The sequence below is a fragment of the Pogonomyrmex barbatus genome, unplaced genomic scaffold (genome assembly GCF_055798465.1).
Source record: "Pogonomyrmex barbatus isolate J1 unplaced genomic scaffold, ASM5579846v1 scaffold1, whole genome shotgun sequence".
Classification (NCBI taxonomy): Eukaryota; Metazoa; Arthropoda; class Insecta; order Hymenoptera; family Formicidae; genus Pogonomyrmex; species Pogonomyrmex barbatus.
This window is the reverse complement of record NW_028297098.1, coordinates 4,818,104-4,844,359: the sequence shown is the minus strand read 5'-3', so window position 1 is coordinate 4,844,359 and position 26,256 is coordinate 4,818,104. Positions and strand designations below refer to the sequence as shown.

Below are 26,256 nucleotides of genomic sequence, written 5' to 3'. Positions count from 1 at the left end.
AAGTTTAATTGACTCAAAATTCTTATAATTGTTTCAAATATTTATATTAATTGTTAATTATAAGCAAAATAAAAAAATAACAATTTAGATCTAGATGGGATTTCGAAATATTTTAAATTGTAATAAAAATAGAAATATTTAACAAGTTCGATGATTGATTCATTTGAAAGGTTTGAATGAAATTGAATTTTGTCGCAAGTCAAAAATGTGTTTTATTATTATTTGTTCTACAAGTGCTGTGAACGTGATGTCGCTGGTGTATATGCGAATTTTCTTATTATTTCTTGGAAACATAATAGCAGATACATGAAAAGGGCATATCAAGCCACTAAAGTTTTTACGTATGCTTTTTCCGATATTAGAATTTTTATTTCGCAAAAAATAGGTGAATTAAAAAATAATTGATTATTATTATTATGCCTTTCTCTTTCACACGTAATACACGCATACACACCATGCGCGCGCGCGCACATACAGATACATACTAATTTTTATTTTTCTCGTTCAAGAAAAAATTAAAAAATATTTTTTCTGTTAGAGAAAAGATAGAAAAAGAATAGAGAAAAAGAAGAACACATTTTTTTCTATAAATTGATTATCTCGGATATTAGCGATCTAATTTTAAATAAAATAAACTTTTGACAATTCACCTATTTTTTGCAGATTATTCGTAGTATTGCAGCTACATTACATAGCACATATCACACAGTTAATAAACTTGCATTTGGACCTTACATTGCATTCATTAAACAGAATTTAAGATATTAAAATAATTTTTTTTAACTAATATAGTAGCAAGTCCATATAATAAGAGCTTGCGTGAATTAAATCAAAATTAAGATCCTTCAAGAATGTATTTGGAAACAGCCTATTTCATTCTTATCCTAAAACATTGCAAATATCCTTTCGAATGCACGCATTCCATAAACTCTGCTTGTGAGTTTAACTTGTGCGCATTCTGTAAAATTGTATCACAGACTATTGCTGACAGTAAAAAGAATATCCGCTAAAAATATGAGCTTAGGATTATTACTAATGTCGATGTGTTTCCAAAACGTGTTTTTAACGGGGAATGGAAACTATCAAAATAAAGTACCTATTTACATCAGTGGGCAATGTAAAGTCATATTATAAGTTCTCTATAATAAAATTTACGCAATGTTTTTCCTTACGCCTGATCCTCCTATATCATTGATGTACATATAAATGAAAGAAAATGTATTCTGCAGTCTCATAAGCATACACTCGATTTAATACTGCATTTGTTGCCTCTTGAAATACTTGTACATGAAGTTTGTAACAACTGTTAAAGCATCTAAAATTATAACACTAATACAAATGCGATTTCAGATATACAAATTCACTACTCAGTTCTGCTGTTGCACGCCTAAATTATATCAACTATTTTGTATATTTTATATATATATATATATATATATATATATATATATAATATTTATAAATTTATAACTCAATCAATGTTTTCTTTAATCAAAATTTTTAATTTTTCTATTTATCTCTTTTTTGACTTCAAAACAATTATATCAACTATGTGATTTCAGAAAATTTTAACACATAATCTCTCGAAAAACTAACAAGTATAAGTATAAGAATAGTCACACGTGTCTTTGTTCTATGTTTGGTAACCATATATCTCAAACATATTTTTATCACTAATTCCATACGTATGTAGATTTTACTAAACTATTTAAATAATTCTTTTTATTTACATAATTGACTATAAAGCTTCTTTCTCCGACTTCCCATATAAATAAATCGTCTCATCTGCATTTTACATTACTCATTTTATATTTTAATACAAAATTTACGTATATTATACGAATAAAATATTTCTGCTAAAAAATGAAATCTGGATACTAATGTAAGACTTATGATGCAGTAAGAATAAAACATTCAATTAAAAAATATTTATATATTGAATCAGTATTTTTTTATAATACAGATTGGTCGCATTAAATAGATTAGTCTCAGAAAATCGCCATTAAAAATGTAAAAATATATCCCAAAAATTTAGCAAATGTACAATAAATATTTTGTATAGATGTTGGCTTGTCAAAAAAATAGTTCTAAAAAAACAGCACAATCTATAGCAATACAGAAATTCTTCACCTGTCAATTGTATTTTTTTATATTGAATATTAATTTTTCAAATAAATTAATTACGAATAAATATTGACTACATTGTACTCTGCGTTAATTGTAGGTTTGTTTTGTTATAATATAGAAACAGCTTTTTTCTATAGAAAGTGTCTTGTATGTTTCACATCAATAATGCTATATACGTGGAGTGGAAAATACGTAAAAATAGGTGCAGTGAGATCGATTTATAAGATTTTCTACAAAACGTATAGTCGAAACTTGCTATTTTCTATGTGATATTTTTTCATATTAAATTATGCAATCTATATATAATAAAATTGTCTATAATACAACGCTTTAATACTTTATTCTTTTTTTTTTGCGTGAGAGCATTTATGTCGCTGATATACTGCATTTCTAATACATTTTATATTCGTAAATATTAATATAATAATATTTACGTAAATACTAATATTCGCAAATATTGTTAATATTTACGAGCACACAATCATCAATAAGCTCCAAATTGATAATTAATGGATCACATTCAGAAAGCTGATATTCGGGTGATCAAAATTTATAAAGCAATAAGTTTAGACTGGCAAGAAGCCCATTTTTCTTGAAGTTTTTGACGCTCTTCCATATGATGTTCTGACAAATTTCGCATTACGTGGCCTGTTTTCAGCTTCCTGGGATCTAAATTAGCTCCTAATGTTTGAACACCTTTCGCAAATTTTGAAAACGGCAATAGAATATCTTTGGCTGTGGATGCTACTGGACTAGTAACACTTGCGATATTTTCCTTTATAGATTTTAAGGCAGATTCGCTTTGAGATGATGTAATATTCAGCGTCAAGTCCTGATCAGAAGCTGATCTCTTTTTCTCATCCAACCTGTTGTCTGTTTGAAGAGTAGTGTTCTTAATGCTGGTCGATAACGTTTTATTATCAACATCTCCTGTCGAATGACTGATATTTTTAGAAAATGTTAAGGTAGATAATGGCATCATTCGTTCTCTTTCCTCGCCTAAATTATCTCCTACATCGTAAACTGTTATCTCCGGTGTAGTCGCCGTAGTTTTCTGCGGCGAAGCACTGAGAGTGCTAGTACCAGATCCAGTTTGCGGAATCAGATGCAATGCGTCGATAGCTATATCGGGTTTCGAATTTAAATTCACGTCTTTATGTCTCATTGTAGATAATTCCTCATTTACGCTGGTATCACAAACACTGCCATCTACAACATTAGTATTTTTCACACCCATAATAATACCAATCAGTGGAGTATAAGCTTCCATCAAATTCTTGTCATGACTGAAGTTTGCTGGTTTCTCGATGTGCATATATGTCATTTCGATATTTTCGTCATCGCTGCTGCTACCGCTACTACTGTTACTTTTCTCTTTTACATTGCCTGAGATATCTCTGTTGCCAACAGTAAAGATCGGCTTCGATAATTTTTCTATTTTTCTATTACTTATACTCTTCGCTAAATCAATTGGTTTCTTTGCGCTGAAAGTCTGACTCAGTTTGTTTAATTTGCTAAATTGCTCCGACATATTGCTTAAAGCTTTTGTACCTAAAGATAGTTATTTTTGTGAACATTTGTGCATTATATATATATATATATATATATATATATATATATATATATATATAATACGTGTGTGTGTGTGTGTGTGTAAAAATAATGGAAATTATTTAAAAACAAACCTGCTGTTTTCAGAGCAAGCAGCTGTGTCTCAGATACATTTCTTGTCAATTCTGGAAATGATGAGATATCCAATAATCCAGTAGAACCCTTAACATTTACTAATTTACTCTTTCTTTTATCTAACGTAACATTCATAGCTATGGGAACTTTTGGCAAATTTGCTATTTCCATAGCTACTGAAATTGCTTCACAAATCGCCTTTAAAGATTCTGCATTTTAAAAATATGGAACGTAAAGTTTGTACAAAATTATTATAATGTACATATATTATAAATAAAGAATATATTTTCTCACCTATACTTTCCTCTTCGGTTTTGATCACAACCGCCATATTATTGAAAAACCTTAAATTTGTACTACGAAACATATGAAAGTAACCGTACTCGCCATTTACCTTATAATTGATTCTAATACAATGATAATGTTTATTTTTGAAGAATGAGACCATATTTTCAGGTTGACCAAATTCAATTAATACGATGTCATCTAATAAGACTCGTTGATAGTTTGTAACTTTATCAATTTGATCATCATAGTCGGCAATATAATAACTATCTCGAGTTAATATCAAAATAGTATCCATTTCCGTCTCTGTTGGATCACCAGTACTAAGTAAAATTAAAAATTTAATTAAAAAAAGATTTTATATATATATATATATATATATATATATATATATATATACATATACATACACACACATGCAAGTGTACAATATGAATGTATTATGTAAAATTTGATTATTCATACATACACAGGATCAGCATCGATAACTCCCCAACTGCCTAAAATGATTTCCGGATCAGGTATTAATAATTTTTTACAATCTTCAATCAGCAATTTCACATGAATTGCAGTCGCTGCATTATCTTCTTCATCTGTACGTTCTAGGAACATTTCCTCGCTCACCGAATTTCCCAACATCATATCAATCGTTGCTTGTCTATAGACATCCTTAAAGCGATTCAAATAGTATCTGCAAAAACATTTTAATTGCATTTTCTAATTGTATAACTAACATGTTCGAAATTAAAAAATGATTCAGAGACAAAGTACTTATTAAAAAAGTGTTCTATTCAAGAGAATTTAATAAATCATGCTTTGTGAAATAAATTATTTAAAGTAGAGAAAACAATTTATCTTATATTTAATTGTAGTATTTAAAATGATTTTTCTTTATATGTATATGGACCAAATTAAAATGTTTAATCAAATAAAAGAAAAATAGAAGGTCAAGATTAAACATGCAGAAGGATTTTCATAACATAATAAAAACAACTTCTCATGCTGACAGTAGCATAATAAAGCATTTCTTTTTACGCCACATAATTTAACATATAATCAAGTAATCAATAATTAAATTAATTCTCAAAGATACATATTTCTTGTATATTTTTCAAAAATTAAGCTAAAAGCAAGCAACGAACCTTGCTAAATTATATAGAGCAGTGGCATAAAGGAAGTCAGGATGAGTAGCAAGTTGAAGTTGTATATTTGGTGGTTTCATAGGTATAAGTTCAAGACAGCAATTATCAAGGATATCTAAATAGTGTGACCAATCATTATTCAGTTGGTGAACATCAATCGAGTTTCCTAGCAGCGTATCTATCGCCGCCTGACGTAAGTCATCCGTAAAGTGTTGTTGATAATATCTATGGGAAAATGAAAGGATAATGTAAGGGTTCTGTAGAACAAGATTCAAATATTTAACTCTGGGATATCATCTTCGAAATTAAGTAGAAATAGAAGTCTGTGTTATGTGAGATGTTGGAAATAATTGAGAAAAAATAGGAAGTGAGGAAAATTAAACAAATAAAAAATGTGTAAGATAGAACATGCAAAATTCTACCTATTTGCGGAATTCATGCCATCTTTCATCAGTCCAGTAAATTTTCTCTCCCCAGTACGTGTATAATCTCCCTATAAATAGAAATAAATCGTAAAGAAATTATTAAAAATAAAATTAATAATTTTTAAAATAATTTAAAACAGACTGCATGAGCAATTTGAGATGTACAGACCTTTAAAGCATTTGTTCCTGCATATTGCTTGCTAATAATATCTCCATTATTAGCCCAAAGCGATTGAAAAGTTTGCCTTATATTTGCAGGCAGAGTACCATCAGGTGGTATTAGCCCCAGTTTTGAAAACTGCATTTCCATAACAGCTTTACCCAGCGCGGTTTGCACCACGTTTGTTCTATCTAAGCAATCTATGCAATTTACACGAAATACACCCTTTTGCATGCAAATCGTACCTTGTTTATCGCGCCAGCAGTAACCCATATCTGCTAGCACTGTAGCTAATGCATTAACCAGAATAGATACATTCTCGAAATGCATTCCTCGACTGTGTTAAATACAAAATTTTTTAAATGTGATTCATAATGAGGATGAGAAGCATGAGAGTAAGCAATTATATTTATTTACTTAGATACTTACCAATATTCGTGAAAATCAAAAGTAGTGTACGTTATATCTGGATTATTATAGTTAAATACATGGTTACTATAAGTTTCCCAAATGATCCTTTCCTTGCCAGATTGTTCTACTAGATTAACAATGCAAATAGGCCCGTACAACGTAAGTTCTTCATCAAAATGCTTTTCAAATGCTATTTGTGTCTCAGCTTCATCTATGATATTGAAAATAATCCAATCTTACTCGCGTAAAAAAATATTCTTTTGCTCATACCTTTATCAATCCGTGGTGGAGGTTTATATTTATACCCAGGTTGAGACCAATACACTGGCACACTTCCTCGTACTTGTACAAAAGACACTTGATGATCATGATACCACACTAATTGTTCAGTTTCAACATAATTTGCACATTTGCCATCATCATCTACTCCGCGTCTCTTGTATCTGTGTGTAATATTATATTTAATAACATTCTTCTAATCATAGTATATTTAACTTTGAATAAAATTCGTGTGTCATGCATTATTATCTAAGCTCATTATTTATCAAAATTCACCTAGTTCCAGCACGAAATCTACTCCTTCTTGATATAATTGCTAAATTAAATATCTCTTGTTGTGGCTGCTCATCAAAACCTACTTCAACTATACATTTCTCTATTTGGACATAACCTTGAATGATAGGTAATATCCAGCAATTTGCTTTATCTGTCTGCAGAATAAGATATAAGCAAATGAGGTATAATATAATAAAATATCAATTTTAAATAGATTAGATGTTATACAATTGACCTCAGATGATAAATCTGCATGTGAATTATAAATAAGAAACAATAGTCTTTATATAATTTTATGTACCATTACATGCAATTAATATAATTAATATAATTAATATAATTAATATAATTATATAGCAATATTATAAAATACTTCTGATGGACATAATCTCTACCAACTTATTATCTGGAGTCAATTGTAGATAAAAATGAAGATTAAATAAAAAGTATGTTAACATTCAGATTAATAATATCCTGTAACATATGCTTGTTCCAGAAGAATCTGTCATCCACACGTTGCCACAATGGCTTATCCTGATTATAATCTTGTCCTTGTTGAGATTCTATTATACATTGTCGCTGTAAGCTGTTAGTAATATCACCAGTTTGGCAGAAGAAGAATGAATCAGTTTCAGTAAATATCTTATTCAGCTCTTCCAATATTCTCTTCTCAAATCTCTCTTTATCCTTCACAATGCTGCGTTTTATAACTGTGGACTTCATCTATAGAAACAATGAGTTTATAAATTATGTGAGCCATTAAATACAAATTTTATGAATATCAATAATTCTAAGTTTCCTTACCTGTGATGTAGCCAATGCTGCAGCATGTTGCGTGGTATTTTTTATAGTATTTGTAGCATTCTTAATTGTGCCCCAAGTTTTTGCCAGAGCTGCTTTCTGTGGCACATCAAACAATCCACTGCTCCCTTTTTTCTTCAATACATATTGATGTTTCTTGCAAGGCAACAAGCCAATATCCATATTCTCCATACCAAAGTGTAAAAATGCAATGGATTTGATTTTGTAAACAACGTGACCACCGTGCAATTCACCCGCTGGCGTGACATCCTTTATGAGCATCAAGCGAGACTCTAATACCGATGTCTGTTCAATTTTTCCCACTATTCCGTAAAACATTCCCAGGCATTCTAAGTCCTTCGGCGTGGCCCATTCCCAATCTGCAAAATCCATCGCCAAATCCAAATCACATTCACCGAAATAATTAAATATTACTATTAAATCTCGAATAAAACCTTCTTTCATTAAGTATCAGAAACATTATGATCGTATACATTTTTATAAAAATATAATACACACATGTTTTCGCGTGAAATGAAATTAATAATTCGCGTCCTCGAAACTCACGCGGTGTCGAGATCACTTTTCACAAAAGTGACGCTTCGTGTGCACTCACTTATGTCAGAATTATACGCATACCCACCTGATTTCGCGACGAATTCGCCGGTAAACTTGTCGCACCAGAGGCTGTGCCTCTCTTTCACAAAGATAAAATGAGTGTCAGTACGAAACAGCTCCATTCTTCTGCTTCCCTACGAGTTTGACAGCTACGGACAGCATGTGTGACGTTTCCGCGTCGTGCAAAATATCCACCTACCACCATTGAGCGCTCGCCATGTTGCTCAATGACTAACACTCAGCGACTCAGCCGATTATGCTTTTCGATGTAAAAGGCAACGACGACGAGCGATTGCTCAGGAGAGAGAGAGAGTTGAGACGCGAATCAATTCTATTATTCCTCAATAGGCATGACGACGAGGCAGCCAGTCGCTCGATATTTCGACGAAGCGCTTTCCCGATTCGTATGATTGTAGAGTCGTTCTTGACCTGATTGGTAGTATATGAATAATTGAAGCGGGATCTCACAATGTTTGTTTCGCACATTTGTTAATAATTTTTTTCTTTTAACGCTACGCTTTTTTAAACGTCGAGAAAAAGACGATGTGTTTCTTAAGTATAAAAATTCAGCTTTCACATGTAGGAGAGTTTATTTATCTCTCATTTCAAATATATATCAATATTCTCAAATATATATAATAAATTTTACATATCTTTATATATATATATATATATATATATATATGTACAACTTTTTTCTACTAAATAATTATCTCAAATATCTTCAATCTTCTTTAGTTAGATTTACGAAAATAGATAAGTAGGAAAGAATTCAATAACACAATAAATTAAACTTGTGAAAATAGAAAATTCTTATTTATACAAGTTTTAAAAGCAAAGAAATCACACTTGGAATAATACATTTGACAATAAAGTAGACATTGAAATTTTCAGATAAATTAGCTTTATTACAATTATTATATGAACTTTTTCATATTTTACACTTTAATTTATTTTAAATCGGCTTGAAAAATGGAAACAGTATCTTATTAAACGTTTAAAAATCGTTTAATTTCCTAAATAAAATCCGCCAACGCCATCATATAATGTATAAGAGTTAAATATCGTGGTCTGCATAATCGGTGCATATTACGTGTTAATGGCTGGAATATGCCGCGTAAAACCCACGTAGTGCGATCACATGTAAAAAGTTAAATTGTTTTATATCGTGTCGCGTGAGATTTCAAGTTTGTCAACGTCTGTACTCGCGTGTAACAAAACGCGTACATAACAGTATATGCAGGGAATATATGCGTGATGCAGCACGTGGATTTGTTCAAATACATTATATTGTTGCACCTCTCGTGTCGAGCATTCGTGCGTTTTATTTAAATAGATCCCTTATATACGTGTACTGATCGATAAATACATCACAAGTACATAGAATAAGAAACATGTGAAAATATGTATTTTCAGAAATCAATCTGATGTATAAGTTCTTTTTTTTGTGAAAGGAACTACCGCTTTGTTGTTAATCTTGTCATTCTCATCCAACATACATAGAACAGCCTTGCTTTTTCAGTCATTTTTCAATAATTTTAAAACAACTGACAAATGCATATCCATGCACTTCATCATATACAATCTCTCATCATCATCATTATCATGTATTCCTCCCATCAATCAATATCAGCTCCGTTCCATCAATTGACCATTTTCGTCAAAGTATCAGAAAGAAAAATTAATTCCATCAGAATTTAACTTTTCTCATTACTGCTAGTCTGTTCATTGCTTTGGTCGTTCTTCTTCGATTTGTATTCTTCCCATTTTCTGTGGTTTAGAGTTTGAAAATCATCTACATCGGCTATTAATTCCAAATATCTTGATAGCTTCAGCAGTTCGAAATCTTTGACTCTGGTAGTATGAGCATGTTTAAATGGTTTTATCCTCAATCCTGACTGCGGATTCATTATGAAATTTCGTCTGATGTCGTCGAACATTATTGTATTTTTTGCGGAGAACTGCTTATACTTTCCCCAGATAATTCCCAGCGGCTTCACCCCAACAACGCCATATTTCGGTGTATGAACGGTGATCATGGCAAGGACGTCCAAGTGAAAGGCTATTTTATAATTCGGATGATTCGAGACTCCCAGTAATTTCATTTTCTCATTGATCCACCTCATGCTAGTTGCCGACCAGATGACTATATCGTAATATTTATAAGCGCGCGTCAAGAATTCGTGAAGGTACGGGCGCATTAATTGCGCTCCGCTTTCTGCCACTGATCTGTGATCAAACAAAGTATAATCTATGTCCAGCACGAGGAGCTTCTTATCCTCCCTTAGGGGATTCAGTTCTTTGATTACATAACGATCGATTCGTATCTGGATTTTACGTAGATTTATTTCAGCCTTTTCAATCTCCACCTCCTCTTCCTCTATGTCTAGATCGTTAATCACATCAGGTACATTTTCAGGTGCTTGACTGGCCTCTGCAATGTCTTCTTCTCGCGAGCCCATTAACATTAGTTTGAAGCCAGGCTTCAAATTTAACTTGCCAATTATATCTTCATCTTGCGCTGCTTTGCCTAATAAAAAAAAACAAGTTTCTTTTGACTTTATTTTGAAAAACTTCATATATTAAATTAGTCATATTAATTACTTTTGACAACTTTTTTCAACAATAAGAATAATCAGTATAAAAACTAAAAAAATTTGGCGTACTTATATAATTTTCATATAACTTGTATATTTTATTTGTTATCTAGAATTTGCTTATTTTTGTAAATTAAAAATTATTTTAAGAATTATAAATAATACATTATTATTATTAGAGTACGTACAAGTTAAACAATTATAATCGGATATAATAATTAATAACAGAATACTTAGCTATTCTTTTTCAAAGACGATAAATTATAAATAAAAGAATAAAATATTAAAATTATTAAAATATATGAAACATAAATAATCATTTATTAAGAATATCAGTCAAAAGACAGTTCAAAACATAACCTTTAAATTTGAGATTTAATAGCTTCTGACGTTCTGGACGAACACCTGTTTCTCTGTGTATACGCTCTTTTAAAGTAAGAACAGTATCTTCCTCTTGAATATCGAGGATATCGTATTCCTTTCCGCTCCATTTCACCACAATTCTTAATTCACCCTCCATTCTCGCTTTTCTAGTCGCGTCAACGGAACGCGTGCATCGCGAATCTAAAAAAGAATCATTCTTGTGACTGTATTATCGGTAGTACATGAAATATACTTTAACTTGAAATATCTTTCGGATAACACAAATTATTTTGATAAAAATAATGAAATATAATACGATAATGTATCGCTTTTGTAAATTGATTTATCGAAATCATGAATGAGATAATATGTATGAATATTATATGTAACAAGTATAGATTGCAAGTACCCTGGACATCTTCTTTAAAAAGAGAAAAGAAGTTTTGATAAGCCAGATAAATTCGATAGAAACAATAAAAGAAGAAAAATATTTTGTAGATATTTTTAAAAGAGGAAGAGAGTAGAATTTTTCAACAAGAAATAGAAGAAGAGGAAGAAAAAATTAAAAAGCTAAAATAAAAATAAAATAACAAACAGAGAATCAAGAATATAAGAATAATCAAGAAGTTGTGGAAAAAAAATTATTGAAACAATTAAAAGAATCAAAAAAAAGATTTATTTAAGAAAGAAAAATTATAAGTGATACATCGTCAGATGAGAGAAAAAAAGTTGAAAAAAAGAGCATGATTGATAGGTAATTGAAAAAATTGAAATTGAAGATTGATTAGAAAAAAAGTTGGAATTATGTTATTATAAAAAATGATATAAAATGGGAAAGTTTTGAGCAAGTAAAATGTATTATGAAAGATTGAAGAAAAAACAATTTTTTATTACTTCTTTATTATTTTTATTACTTAAGATATATTCTTAATTTATAGTAGATTATGATATGATGAATATACATCATAGTTATCATTGTAAAACAATTATCATTAATACTATTAATGCTTTATTTCTTGAAAGATATAAAAATATTAAGAGTTGTATTTGCATGAAATTGATTTTAAAAAAGTAACACAATGTATAAAAATATATATATATATATATATATATATATATATATATAAACCAAAAGAAGCGTATTTTATATAATATATATTGTGTATATTTTTTATGCAAAATTGAATAATCTTTTATTTATAAATATATGGATTACAAAGTGTTAATGTTAACATATACATAAAATCAATTGATGTTAATTAGTGCTTTATTCTATTAATTTTAATTTTAGCCTATTAATATAAAATTTATTCTGCTTTAACGTAATTTTAAATTATTTTGTTGATAATATTCATTCTATAATTGTTAAAAAAAACAATATTTTTTAAAAAAAGCAAACATAAAAATCTCAGATAAAATTAAAATATTATAATTTTTTTCATGATGTTGATTAGTGATGTTGATTAATTTGTTCTATGTTTGTTTCATGAACAGCCATTATTATTATTAGAAATCACGTATTTTGAGAGCTATGTATAGTCGAGAAGGATATTAAAATAATAGTGTAATAATATTAATTGTAAGTATTTAAATATTTTAGTATTTGCTTCTCATCGACATCGACAAACACTTATTTTTTTCCTTTTGGATGTATTCAAAATTGTTTTACTAGAAATATTCTCATTATAATCTTTTTTTAAAAATAAGTGATAATATTTGATAAATCTATGAATCAATTAAAAAAATAGCGAAAATTAAAAATTAAAAAATGTCAGAGAACAAGTGCGTGTAAAGCGCGTGCTCATATTCTAGCAGATAAAAAATTCATGGAACTTAATTAAGCAAAATAATTGAAATCATTCTGTGAGATATCTGATCATAAATATTGAACGTATATAAAACGTATCTAATATAAAAAAAGAAACAGCATACGCATATATAAATAAAAATATAAATGAAATTCTCTATTTCTTGCGCTATTGTCTAGTGACTTAACAATTAGTTTATTAGAAAACTTATATACAAAGTATCTCGAAAATTGTTTTTAAAAGTAAATTTTTAAATCAATTGGAAATTAATTTTTTTTTTAGCAAAGATGCCAATGTTTTAATCTTTTATATTATATGCTTCTGTTGTATGTACGTTCGTAATTAAATTTTTATTAAAATTTTTAAAATTAATTGAAGAAGCTTTCTTTCCAAAATTTAATTAGACAATTACTTTTTTAGTAGTTAAAAAAAGATTCTCTTTCAAGATTGATCATTGAAATTTTCATCAAAAATATATCCAATGATTTTGAGATATACTTTGTATATGCATATGATTTATTTCTAAAGTTTTAAGCGCTATGATGATGTTGAATTGGAAATGTGATTTTTTTTCCATAGTGCGAAGGAAGGACCTGGTATATCTTCGCAAGATATCATAGGATTATCAAGACCAACAGATCGCATAACTTTCATCTGAGCATGTGTGATTCCATTAGAACAATCGCATATTAATTTCGCCAGTGAACTTTTGCGTATCTCCACAAGCTGATCTGAAATTTTATACTATTCTTATTGCGTTTTCCACTTAATACTTAATATTAAAAATTTTGACATAAACTTGTTATATAGAGAGATGATAATATCATATTTTTAAATTGTATTTGAAATTGTTTTTTAAAATAATAGATTGGATTTTAAAAATAGAATATTAATTTAATTTAGAAATAAAACTACATGCAAAATAGTCACAACATTAGAGTTTTTTAAAGTCTAGAATTTTATTCTCAAATCTAAAATTTCATAAGCAAAAGATAGAATAGGAACTTTAGTAAACATATAAATGCTAAATTTTTTGCAAAATTTAAAGAGCCGGTAATCAATTTCCCTCAAAGTTTCATTATTTGTTAATCTATTTTTTAAGACAAATTTTATTATTATAGACTTAATAAAATGTATCGTACCTTCTGTGAAGGGATATGGTTGTTCGGCAAGCTCGTACCAGAAACGGTCTCCTCTTTGCAAACGCGTGAACTGTTCGAGGATCAGGCACGTGAACGTGGGTCCGATCAAGCTATCAGACTCCGGTATTTCTGCTAACGCACCAGTATACAAATCTACATCGTCGACAGTCTCATAGAGCATCGATATCTGTTCCAGAGCTTGACGATCCAAGTGGCCCTCAAGATCATCAAACGATTTCACTTTTCCTAATCCGCAATATTCCCTCCAAACGATGTATCCCGGTAATCCGTGATCTCGTCCTCGTTGGATGTTCAATGATACCAGATCGAGACCGCATGATGTCGTGGAATTGGCCATGGGATCTTCAAAAAGATGACTGGTCAGCTGTGAACTTAAGTGCGTGGAGTATCTTTGAATAACATTGGTCGTGGCCGAGATAACCGAACGTCTAATACCATCCTCGGTGTAGAGACTGTACGGATTAAAGAGCATCTTGTGCAGCTCCACATAGGACGACGTGTCCTTCTCGGCGTCCGTCATTCTCATCAGCCCTGGTAGTAAGGTGTGAGCGAAACGGAAGGCTGCGGCCGCGAAGTTATTAGCTATCGTCGGGTCGTTCTCCAATGTGTCTGGATCGTACGTTCGCTTCTTGTAGCCCAATACGAGAGGCTTCAAATCGTTCATCTTCTCATCGCCCAAGATAATAGGCAGAAATTCACGATAAGTGATGTGCTGTAACTGGGCACCGACGATACGTCGCGTTTCCTGATAAAGCGTCTCGTCGCTCCAAGTGGGATTCACCATGGCCAATTCGTTCGCGATTCTGTTGTGTTGCCGCGCCCAAAGAAGGTGCATAGTGGTGAGGTGTAGGTTCTCGTTAGCCCTGGCGTCACCTGCAGCGAAGCAATAGCGGCCACGACGTCGTTCAGCTTCCCGATTACATCCGTCATTGGGGTTCGTGCTCGGCGGTAGCAGAGTCCTATTATCGGAAGTGAGCTGCATCCTCAAACGACCACTGGTGAATTCGCGCAGATCGCGGGCAGTCTCGTCATCGGAGCCGTAAATAGCCGAACCATCGATGAAAGCGCTGACCTGCAATATTATCCGCAAAATCTTTTTCCATTCTTGATCTTTGGCGATTCGAATTGCTTTCGAATCTATACTCGACAGAAATCTTCCAGTTTCATAAATTCTAAGATGCCATTCGCATTACGTTGTAAACGGATTACTTGAATTACCTGATTGAGCTGTTCTCTGGGACCAAGTTTGCATTGCGGAGCCGGAGCTGATCTCACAAAGTCCATGCAGGTTTTACCAGTCAAATCGTGTACAGGATCGCCGGCTCCCAGTCGCACGGGAAAGCACTCAGGATGCGGTTTTTTTAATAAACAGCACGCTATCGAACTTCCGTTGACACCCTGACTGAGCGCGGTTGCAGTGATGTCGTGATCCAAGAATTGACCGAACACCGCCAGCATCACCGTGAAGGAGGGATTGCTGCTGGCCGAAGGCTTATGCACCTTTAGACTGACTTCCCTGGCAGAGGGCAATTCTTTTCCAGAACGTGACTTTCGAGGCGATTCAATTCCATCGGCGTAATCGGGTGGTAGAACTCTTCGAAAAGGCGTCATACTGGCACCCCATCTTCTCGGTCGATTGCAGCTGCCGTCGATAGTTCGGTACTTGGTGATCTTGCAGGCATGATTGAAGTATCGTCTGCACACATTCCTCGGCAACCAGCCGCTGTCGAAGAAGGTGTCGATCGCCGACGGTTCATTGTGGGTGGATCTCAAAAAAAAAAAATATATTAAATAAAACTTTATATTTAAGTTATTAATATTATTATTATTAATTTTACTTATTTAATTTCTATATGATTGTATGTGAGGACTTTTTGATAATTCTTATCTCTAAAAAATTCAAATTCTTTATATGATGAAGTAAAGTCTCACCTCATATTTTCAATCGTTTTCGTAGCCGCGATTTCACCTATCGCTGCTAAGGCAAGGGCGCTAACATTAGAACACGTGCTCACCGCATGGTGATGTCTAGATTCAGGGGATGGAGATGGCAATGGTGATTTCGCGGCGATCATATCCGCGGAGAGACGATCTTTCATCGCTTGTTCGCCAGCTCGTAATCCCTGGGTGTATTCCGACTGGCTAAGACATTTTGTAGGAATGTCGATGTTCTCGTTGGGTATCAGGACGGAGTTAGACTCGGTTGTGGCACTGGCGGTATTGCTGAAGGCCGTGTGCAAGATGGATCCAGGTGCGAATTCTAATCTCAGGATATTACTTGAATCACTGACGGATGTTGCGTTGTCGATCGTGGGGTTGGTGGAATTGGTATGGCTCATGGAGTAGCTGATGGACACCACTAGAGCCATGGTCAAAACCACTCTATGAAATCATAGAGAATCATGTTGAAGAAATCACTTGATATGATTTTAATCTTTTCAACGTACGATATTCTTGGTATTTTATTTACGTTTATTGAAAAATCGCATGCTTGTCATCGAAATTTGAAAAGCCTAAGTAATTAAATTGAGATTTTAATTGCTACTTATTTTTTATATTTCTATTTATTTCAAGTTTTTTAAAACAAGTTTACTAATTTTAGCTGCATGCTATTCTAGTTGCATGCTAATAAGATATATATAATCTATCTCTAAAGTAATAAAACTTTTTTTAATCTTTTCGATTTTGAACTTACATCAAAATGCCGCAAACACAGCATTGAAACTGTCGCAGTCGTGCTCTTCGAGTTCTTAAGAGGCTGGCGAACTCGATGTAATCGGGTGAATCCATAGATCTTCTTAGAGGCGTTCTTTCCGTGATTCCGCGCATTTTTGTTGCAAAGAAGAAAAACGTATAGAATTTTATCTGTAGCGATTAACAGACGAGACTACGACGATCCTTCTCACTTGGCAATTCGATCTCTTTTATGTGACTCACCTTGCACTAACACGTCTCTTGCGTAAAAGATCGATGCATACAAACTCTCGAGTTCCACATTTGTAATTGTTAATTACTATCCAATAATTACACAACACTGTCAAATTATACTATCCTCCAGAAAGAACTTGAGAAAATATTAATAAAAAAAGGAACAGTTGATTTAAAATAATTTTTAAATAAAAGACTTGTAAGATTTTAGACATTCATAATTTTTATAATTCTCGTCGATACAAATCGTCGATAAAAATATAACTTTTCCGTTCGTGAATGAAGAAAAGGATCTAATAATGTTTTCAGTCCTCGATTTTCGCATGCTCGTTCAGACAACCAGACTGGTTACATAAGGTGAATCGAGAATCGACAGTCAAGAGTGAAACATGAGTTGTCTCACCATATTCTTATTTTGCGGTGCGATATAGTGGTAAGACAACAGCTCAAGGAATGAATCTGCGCCTCAATTTACACAAACAATCACGCATCGCAGAAATGATTTGTAACAATCACATTACAAACACGTTTCCTGCCGATACGAGATGCAGTATAAACAAATTAAGCTAATAAGTTGTTTATCACAAAATTTAATGGCACTTTTCTATTATGTATATTTTAGAAATTAAATAACAAAATTAACTAAATTAGCATTAAATGTGCTAATTTTTACCTGCTAATTGCTTAATAAAAAGATTTTTTCCTTGCAATGTAGCATTTATCCACAATTTGTTTTATTACTTCGTTTTAGCCATTTTCTAGTTATTACTTTATACTTTATAATTATTTATACATAACGGAACACTGTACTCTCGTCAATACGTTAATGTTTCTCTACATTGTTTAACTTTTTATCAAGATTAACGTTATTGCTGTCGCGTTGACAATGAACATTGATGTTTGACTGCTGAAGAATAATAGTCGATGCTGCAGTTGCTGTGTTGATTTTGTCGCCACATCTTGTACCTATGTAACGTAATACGTTATCGCATTACGGAAAGGCTTCCGCCTTTTGTTGAGCTTCTTAAAAACATAAATCTATATCGGCAATAAATGATCACAATTTTCCCACGTAGCCACATATTTCTGAATTATGCTTATTAAAAATAAATAATATATAGGAAAAAATGCCACTACTTTTCGAATAAATATCTTATCTGGCAACACTAATTTATTTCTATTAATTAACATTGATGTGGATAATGTAATAAATAAACCATTGGTACAATAATTTCATTAATTTTTATAAATTATTAATAATTTCTTTTAAGATTTTAGTTTAAACACAACAAATTAATATTTATGATACATTTGGGCAGTCACAGTTTATATCATAAAGTAATTTAGGAAAAAGAATATGATTATCAAAATATCGATTGATTCAACGTTTATTCTCTTTATTCCATACAGCAAAAATTATATCGCTTAGGAGCACGCAATTCAAGCCATTGTTCTTGATTCGGAACATACATTTCAGCTGGCATGCGTTCCAGACCTGGAGATTCGGGCGATCCGTGCTCGTTTGTTCTTCGAGCTGAAATTGCATAAAAACAGCGAAAAGAAAACTTTAATCTTCCCTTGAAAAAATGTCTCAGAAAGTTGAATTTCTAGAAAATTGAATATTAATAAAAAAATTAAATAATTATAAATCTCCTTATAATGAGGAAGAAGTACTCGGAAAGATACACTTTGACATTACTTTCTACTTTATCTATGATTAAGCTTGTTGTTGAAAATTACAATTTTTCTGAAGAAATATGTATATTTTTCTTCAAATAAAAAGAATTCACACTTAATTTACCTAACCGTTTCCGCATAGCAATAGCTTCGCCTGGATGCCTCAACAGAAGCCGACCGACACCTTCGCAACGACGTAAAACCTCGTTTTTCAGCAAGTGATTTCTAACATTTTGCGAGATGATCGAACATTCCATGACCCAAGTAGATACATACGCGAAATCCGTCAACAGTTGTTGCGCGCCATATTCGCTGAAAATTTAATGTAATGTAAATTGAAAAAAAAAAAATTCGTTTTTACATACAATTTTTATATCGTTTTGTGAGTTTCAATCACGAGCAAATGCAAGATTTACCTAAATTTGATGCGATGCAAATAAATATAATCAAGCCACGCCTCGCACATTATTCGTAGAATCATATTGGATGTTTCGGGATCCTCTATTACTTCCAATACTGGCAGTAACACTTTTTCTATAATTTCAATCATATTATTTCAAGATATATAATCACAGCTTAATAGTGGAAAAAACATACCGAAATAAGTTTCCACATAAAGACTAGCTGTCACTGGAGATATGCTGCTGTTTTTTCTCCAATAATTCGATTGTGGAAAGCACATATGCAAATTCGCGAGACTAATAACACGACAGATCTTGGCAAGAGTGTCGATGCATTTAGCAGAGCAGATCTGCGAAAATAGAAAAAAATATAAAATTATCTGTAGTTTTTAAATTCAAATTGAAAGTTATTACTCGCGAAAATTTTATGTTCCATTTATTATTAAATTAAATTTAGTAAATATCTCTTTCTACTATGAGATTAATAATTGGGATATCTGTAAAAAATATTAGAGTGTAGAAATGAAGAAGCGGAACATTATTAAATAAAATTATAAAAATATATTTAATTTAATTATAGCACATTAAGGAATTCTTTTTTCAAAAATTATCACATTTCCGTTTTTTATGTAAATCCTCTTTATATAATCCATACTTGTGCATTGTACCTGAAGTAATTCAATGTTCGCCTTGACTTCGGAAACGATCTTGGCTCTCATTTTCGTGCACACATATACTTGGACACTAATAGAATTTGCAGACAATGCAGTTGTATGATCGGCAAGCTAGAACCAATCAATGAAAAACAAATATAATATCAATTTTTTATAAAAAATATTGATAAAAAAATACCTTGAGATAAGATAACTCTTCAAGGCAGTTTACTATATCCCCTTTGACCAAAAGGAAGAACACATCTAGGTCCCAGGTGTGGGCTATGATCTTGGTCTCCTGAATGATCCACAATCTTGCCGTGTGTACCGAATGATCCATCCTGTGCAGCACGACGATCTGTTCCGACAATGGCAGTTCTACTAATGGTGCTCCTATTACCCATTCACCACCCACTTCGCATTCGTTGCTGAGGGTAACCAGTAGCTGGAACACCTCGACGAACATTTGACCGGTGTCGGTTCCCTATAAAATCATTAATTACTTGTCATCTATATATAAAAAGCTTATTTTTGTGTTATAACAGATCTTACATTGGTTGTAGAAATACAGAATTTGTTTCATTTTATCGAATGAAAATTTTAAATCAAAGTTTTCCTCTATGGGATACCAACCTCTGTGGACGACGGTTTCGAATGACACTCGAAGGCCGAGGTGTAGGCTAATCTAAATATCTGGTCCCAAGCGGTGATGGTCGTGTGATATCCGAGTGCGTCGCATAAATTCTGTAGCGCCGATCTGACCGTGGGTGGGGCTGAAATTTTAAAGATGTAATACTTTCTATAAAGGACGTAAATGTAAAAATGAGAAATATATTTTATCATAAATGCACAAGACATTCTAACTTTCGTTCCCCTGAATAAACTGCCGCAACCAATCCTTGAGATGCTGAGCACCGTGGCTGTGATGAGTCGCAAGAGCTTCCCGGGACCACCACAGTATCACGTGATCTAAAATACTGGACAATGCACCCCATGCCACCTCCTGATAGTAATTCTTTACTTTCTTTATCGCACTACCTCTCAATTTCGTCTCACCTGATAAAATTTTATTTCAGCTTGACTTCTCTTATTTTATTATTAAATAATTTACGCTATAAAAGACAGTTGAACCTATTTGGTATTGTACCATTGTTGGTTTTTAAAGCATCTGTGCCAAGCAATTGCGGGGATATTTCCTGCACGACATTTAAGAGTCGAAGGATTTGTTCGTTTTGTGTGTTCACGAGTGCCTGCACACTTTCGATATTGGATGCCTCCATTTCGGACGTTGATGTCGCACTCATGATCGGTGGAGTTAAATGTCTCGTAAGAGCACTGCAATTTGAAAATATAAATAGAAAAGATTTATTTGATTGAATCATATAGTTGTATTCTGATAAAAAAAAATAACGTTGAATGTATATAATATAAAATATAATATAAAAAATATAATAAATAAAGGGATGAAAGATAATAAAGATTTGTATTTCTTATAAAATTGTTTTAAATAATAATACTGGTGATGTAATTATAATCGCAAAACCGACCGATAAATTTCGATGCTGGAATTTTCTGACACGTCCACATCATTTGTTATAGGCGCAGACTTGATTTTTTCATGAGGTTCGTAATTTGCCAAAAGACAGTCAATAAGTTCGTGACAGGATTCCTCCGCTCTGTTCTTCGCTAATATCTAAAATTTATTGATATAATTATTGATATAATATAAAATGCAACTTATTTAGTTATAATTATTGAAAGAAAATATTAATTCTGAATTAAAAACTACAATGACGAATGAATCTTGAAATACTCGCTTGCAATATTTTGGTCACTGAGATTTTTTTTAAGGGTTCAAGCATGGATGGGCAATCGTTATAAAACACATTGACAGATGAATCTGACACATCTCGATTCATGTCGAGGATTTGGTTGTAAGCATTTACCAATCTGCAATTTGTATTATTGTATTATTATTATTTGTTCTAACAGTATCGAGGAAATTTAAGTGTATTTGGAAGTAAAAATTCTGTTCTATATTTAGAAAAAAGATTTTCTAGAAAAAGATTAATTCTTTTAGTTCAATTAAATTAATAAAATCATAAAGAATATAATACAATAAATAAAAAGAATTTTTTTTGTTTAATTTTTACCTAAATACTATTCTTATATTCTCGTCATTTTTACAATCAATAATGTGAGTGATCATATCTTGGGTAAACTTCGCAATTATATTTAGCTTCTTCTTTAATACTATTGACAGATGATTTATTTTATATTTGTATATAGGATGATTACTTAATTCACCCGGATTGCATATCAATTTGTAACTCTCTATTAATTCTTCCAGGCTGTCTATTACTTCCTCAAATACCTGTGAAGCGCACAAAACAACTAATTCTTCACATAATTTTAACACGTCTTATTTTATATATTGATTGATGATGAAAATAGTTTTTATTATATAGTTTTGTATTCGGACCTCCAAATCACAAGTTCGAGCATCTGCGAAATCATCGATAATTAAGGCTATGCATCCTGCAAGCTTTCCCATTTTCTCGTCCAAAAGAGAAGCGTTTATAAGCCATCTGTTGAAAGCACCGTCAGAAAGTGGTAGCCACTTTGCGATGTTTGCCTTGTAATTAATATCCATGCGTCGATGCACTAAATGCGCCGCGATGTCCTTAATTACACTTTCTTTTTAACGATTGAAAATTTTTTTGTTATTTTCAAAATTTATTTTGTTATTAAGATATTACTTGCTACAGAAATAATTCGCTCTGCGCGCAAAAATGCATTTTTAATATTTACTTAAGGATATAATTTAATATCTTTTATTTTTTCATTGAATTATATATACAAGTTCTTTCTCGAAATGTGTGATTTTTCACATGAGATCACACTGGGCAGTGAAAATTAATCACATGAATTAATTGATCGTGTAAAAACTGTAACACTAGTTGTAGAAAAGCAATTTCTAAGCATATAATATCAAACATGTTTATAAGACGGAAATATATGCGATTTTTGCTTTAAAAAGATAATATTGTTCACGATTCCTTTAACATTTTATCTATCTTATCTTTTAAAAATGATATCAACTATTATCACTTTGGTTGCGGATGGCAAGTGTTGCTCCATGCATTCTTAGTTGCCACGGATACGTCTGACGCATGGCAATCAGAATATATACATATATCAAAATGCATGTATATATGTAACACATATAGAAATATCTATTTTCTTCAATTATTCAATTATTCTAGAGTCGATTCAAAGTAAATTTGCAAAGTTAAAATTTAACAATATTTGGTGAATTTAATGTAAACAATTTTGACAGAAAACATTGAAAACTATATGTTAAAGTAGTGTAAAATTGTAAACTACAAATATAACATATATGATATTATTTATATATTTATAAGTATATATTCATATTGTATATAATAACATATTGTATATAATTATGTCATGCCTATATTTAATTTGTAGTATTTTATAATTTAAGTAAAATATATTTACATTTTTTTCATCAAATTTATTAATTTAAAATTAAAGTATGTAAATAATAAAGTCCATGCGATACTACTATGTTATTTTACATTATTTTGATTTCTTTGAAGTTTACGTAACGGTTGCCAGAGTAACAAAAATATAAATTACTACTGTTTTTTTTTTAGGGTGGCTCATGGCCGGCTTCCAAATTTGTCGTGTTTAAATTCAATATTTAATTAAAATTTCGATTTCACAATTTATCAAAATTTTTATCGTGTAACATCAAGAAAAATTTAATTAAAAACCTCAAAATGGTACGAGAAAATAAAATTATGGTTTTTTTTTTAAGCAATTTTCGTCTTTTCGTGTAAAAGAAGTTGGAGATTCTACACCTCTAGAGTACACCATCAAGATATTTTGGTAAATGCAAAATACGATTTACAGCGCGAGTGTATATCGATGCATGTGGGTCAAGCGGGTGTCCAGATGGGTAATTCCTGCTGGGAATTATATTGCCTGGAACATGGAATCCAACCGGACGGGACTATGCCATCCGACAAGACTTCCGGTGCCAATGATTGCTTCAACACCTTCTTTAATGAGACAGGCTCCGGCAAGATGGTACCGCGCGCCGTGATGATCGATCTCGAGCCTACTGTCGTCGGTTAGTTATAAATACCAATAATTAATCAATATTTAATCATCACGCAAAAAATTATTTATAATAATCTAAATATTTTATAATAACATTGACACGGAATGTCTTTGAATCTTGGAAATTATTATTTCCACAGATGAAATTCGAATAGGGACATATAGACACCTGTATCATCCAGAACAATTAATTACTGGTAAAGAGGATGCCGCGAATAATTACGCACGCGGTCATTATTCCATCGGGAGCGAAGTCATCGAGTCCGTGATGGACCGAGTGCGCAGATTGACCGATCAGTGCACTGGTCTGCAAGGTTTCTTCGTCTTCCACTCATTCGGGGGTGGCACGGGATCGGGTTTCACGTCTCTACTTATGGAAAAGCTATCTGACGATTATGGCAAGAAGAGTAAATTGGAATTTGTTATATATCCGGCACCGCAAGTGAGTTTGGAATAATTAGATCAATTTATATATTCCTGTAGAAGAATCTTTCTTAATTATTCTTATTTACTTTTTGACAAGTGAAGAAAATAAGATGAATAAAAAAAACATAATCTTTATATTCTTAATTTTTGAATATTTTTAATAAGAATAAAAATTAATAAAGATAAAAATGAAATGTAAAAAAATTTTAAATTAAAATCTATGACTTCGTAAAATAAAGATTTTGGCAACATGTATCCACATAGATCGTGATAATCTCTGTTAAAAAAAATAAACATCTCTCTTCAGGTATCTACCGCCGTAGTAGAACCTTACAACGCGGTGTTAACAACACACACGACGATCGGTCATTCCGATTGCGCGTTTATGGTGGACAACGAAGCGATTTACGACATTTGTCGGCGCAAGCTCGGCATCGAGCGACCTTTGTACGCAAATCTGAACCGGCTGATCAGTCAGGTGGTGTCATCGATCACCGCGTCCTTGAGATTTGACGGTGCCCTAAATGTCGATCTGACCGAGTTCCAGACGAATCTGGTGCCCTATCCCCGCATACACTTTCCCTTGGCCACCTACGCCCCGGTGGTATCCGCCGAAAAGGCCTACCACGAGGGCATATCCGTTGCAGAGATCACTTCCGAGTGTTTCGAGGCCTCAAATCAGATGGTCAAGTGTGATCCGCGAGAGGGCAAATACATGGCCTGCTGCCTCCTGTACCGCGGTGACGTTGTACCCAAGGACGTCAATGCCGCGATCGCCGCGATGAAGGGCAAAAGCTACATCCGCTTCGTCGACTGGTGTCCCACGGGTTTCAAAGTTGGGATCAATTATCAACCACCTACGGCCGTGCCAGGCGGCGATCTCGCAAAGGTTGATACGTCATTATAAATATATTCTTAAAAGCCTAACTTATATTTTCATTTTAAATTAAAATAGAAATTATATAAAAAATTCTATCCTGAAACTTCTGTGGGAATTAGATTGCCTAAAATGAACTTTAAGTTTGATAACTTGAATTCTGATTTTAATTTACAACATTCTAACATAATAATTGTTTACGTAATAATTATTAATTATTTAATACAGTATTTCGAATTTAATTCGCAACTAATTTTTAACATAATCGTTTACATAATAATAATTATCAATTATTACGTAACATAATCTATCACATATCATATATATTAGATATAACAATCATTTATGCTATTACAATTTGTCACATAATATTGATATTACGTAATTAATCATTTTATATATACAGATATTAATACATCAACTGAATATATTCACAGGTTCAAAGAGCTGTCTCTATGCTATCGAACACGACCGCTATAGAGGAAGCATGGGCCAAGCTGAATCGAAAATTCGATTTAATGTACAATAAGCGGGCGTTTATTCATTGGTACGTAGGAGAAGGTATGGAGGAACTCGAATTCGCGGAAGCACGCGAAGACCTCGCGGCGCTCGAAAGGGATTACGAAGAAGTCGCCCTGGAATCACCGTCCACACCGGATACACCGTTGGAATATTAATGTATGCGTTTTCGGAAAATCCTCTGGAATAAGCCGGCATATTTCCTCACTATTCAACAAGGCGGAAATTACAAGAGAAATGTCACAGCGCTTATGTTACATCTTATATAGAAAGATATACTTATGTTCATTTTCGTATAATGTCAACCGTAATTTATAGAAAAGTATCTTTTGTAAAAAGTTCTCTATAGAAAATACAAAAATATACGAGTTTCACTTTGTGATTAATGTTTCATTTTGCATAAATGCATAAAAAATTACGTATATTATATATTATATATACATTATGTATATTATATATTATATAATTATATATTATATATTATA

General features: G+C 32.1%; 5 protein-coding genes across 14 annotated transcripts; 1 reads left to right on the top strand and 4 right to left on the bottom strand.

Annotated features, from left to right (window-relative positions):
* Positions 1-187: 187 nt before the first annotated feature.
* Positions 188-8,636, bottom strand: sp3 (phosphatidylinositide phosphatase spermathreecae). 2 transcript variants are annotated; one of them, XM_011647256.3, is made up of 13 exons: positions 8,236-8,636; positions 7,596-7,972; positions 7,248-7,514; positions 6,792-6,946; positions 6,507-6,679; positions 6,255-6,447; positions 5,835-6,162; positions 5,663-5,733; positions 5,241-5,465; positions 4,568-4,789; positions 4,108-4,421; positions 3,813-4,022; positions 188-3,678 (listed from the first exon to the last, which is right to left on the bottom strand). In XM_011647256.3, the coding sequence occupies exons 1-13, from the start codon at positions 8,330-8,332 to the stop codon at positions 2,678-2,680; spliced, it is 3,633 nt and encodes a 1,210-aa protein (XP_011645558.2). In that variant the 5' UTR covers positions 8,333-8,636; the 3' UTR covers positions 188-2,677. The 2 variants fall into 2 exon arrangements, with proteins under 2 accessions (XP_011645558.2, XP_088937343.1); XM_089081217.1 differs by lacking the exon at positions 5,241-5,465 and having other exon boundaries at positions 8,236-8,634.
* A 461-nt stretch (positions 8,637-9,097) lies between these two features.
* Positions 9,098-11,392, bottom strand: Ublcp1 (Ubiquitin-like domain-containing C-terminal domain phosphatase 1). The gene is made up of 2 exons (XM_011647257.3): positions 11,168-11,392; positions 9,098-10,740 (listed from the first exon to the last, which is right to left on the bottom strand). The coding sequence occupies exons 1-2, from the start codon at positions 11,325-11,327 to the stop codon at positions 9,908-9,910; spliced, it is 993 nt and encodes a 330-aa protein (XP_011645559.2). The 5' UTR covers positions 11,328-11,392; the 3' UTR covers positions 9,098-9,907.
* Positions 11,393-12,337: 945 nt separating this feature from the next.
* LOC105432446 (salivary peroxidase/catechol oxidase) lies at positions 12,338-18,027 on the bottom strand. 9 transcript variants are annotated; one of them, XM_089081274.1, is made up of 7 exons: positions 17,743-18,027; positions 17,079-17,205; positions 16,837-16,950; positions 16,074-16,523; positions 15,360-15,909; positions 14,121-15,213; positions 12,338-13,709 (listed from the first exon to the last, which is right to left on the bottom strand). In XM_089081274.1, exons 3-7 carry the CDS (start codon positions 16,929-16,931, stop codon positions 13,516-13,518), a joined length of 2,382 nt encoding a protein of 793 aa, XP_088937400.1. In that variant the 5' UTR covers positions 16,932-16,950; positions 17,079-17,205; positions 17,743-18,027; the 3' UTR covers positions 12,338-13,515. The 9 variants fall into 9 exon arrangements, with proteins under 9 accessions (XP_088937400.1, XP_088937404.1, XP_088937377.1 ...); XM_089081278.1 differs by having other exon boundaries at positions 17,079-17,154; XM_089081251.1 differs by having other exon boundaries at positions 16,837-17,601.
* Positions 18,028-18,439: 412 nt separating this feature from the next.
* On the bottom strand, positions 18,440-22,609 carry LOC105432449 (uncharacterized). The gene is given in 13 exon segments (XM_089081543.1): positions 18,440-18,603; positions 18,871-19,058; positions 19,163-19,280; positions 19,344-19,497; positions 19,816-19,932; positions 20,000-20,284; positions 20,434-20,652; positions 20,654-20,856; positions 20,948-21,135; positions 21,348-21,493; positions 21,618-21,750; positions 21,954-22,174; positions 22,283-22,609. Coding segments are annotated over 13 exon segments (2,280 nt in total). The 5' UTR covers positions 22,454-22,609; the 3' UTR covers positions 18,440-18,466.
* Positions 22,610-23,727: 1,118 nt separating this feature from the next.
* On the top strand, positions 23,728-26,145 carry LOC105432447 (tubulin alpha chain). The gene is made up of 4 exons (XM_011647261.3): positions 23,728-23,959; positions 24,090-24,391; positions 24,683-25,264; positions 25,690-26,145. The coding sequence occupies exons 1-4, from the start codon at positions 23,755-23,757 to the stop codon at positions 25,927-25,929; spliced, it is 1,329 nt and encodes a 442-aa protein (XP_011645563.1). The 5' UTR covers positions 23,728-23,754; the 3' UTR covers positions 25,930-26,145.
* The last annotated feature ends 111 nt before the right edge of the window (positions 26,146-26,256 follow it).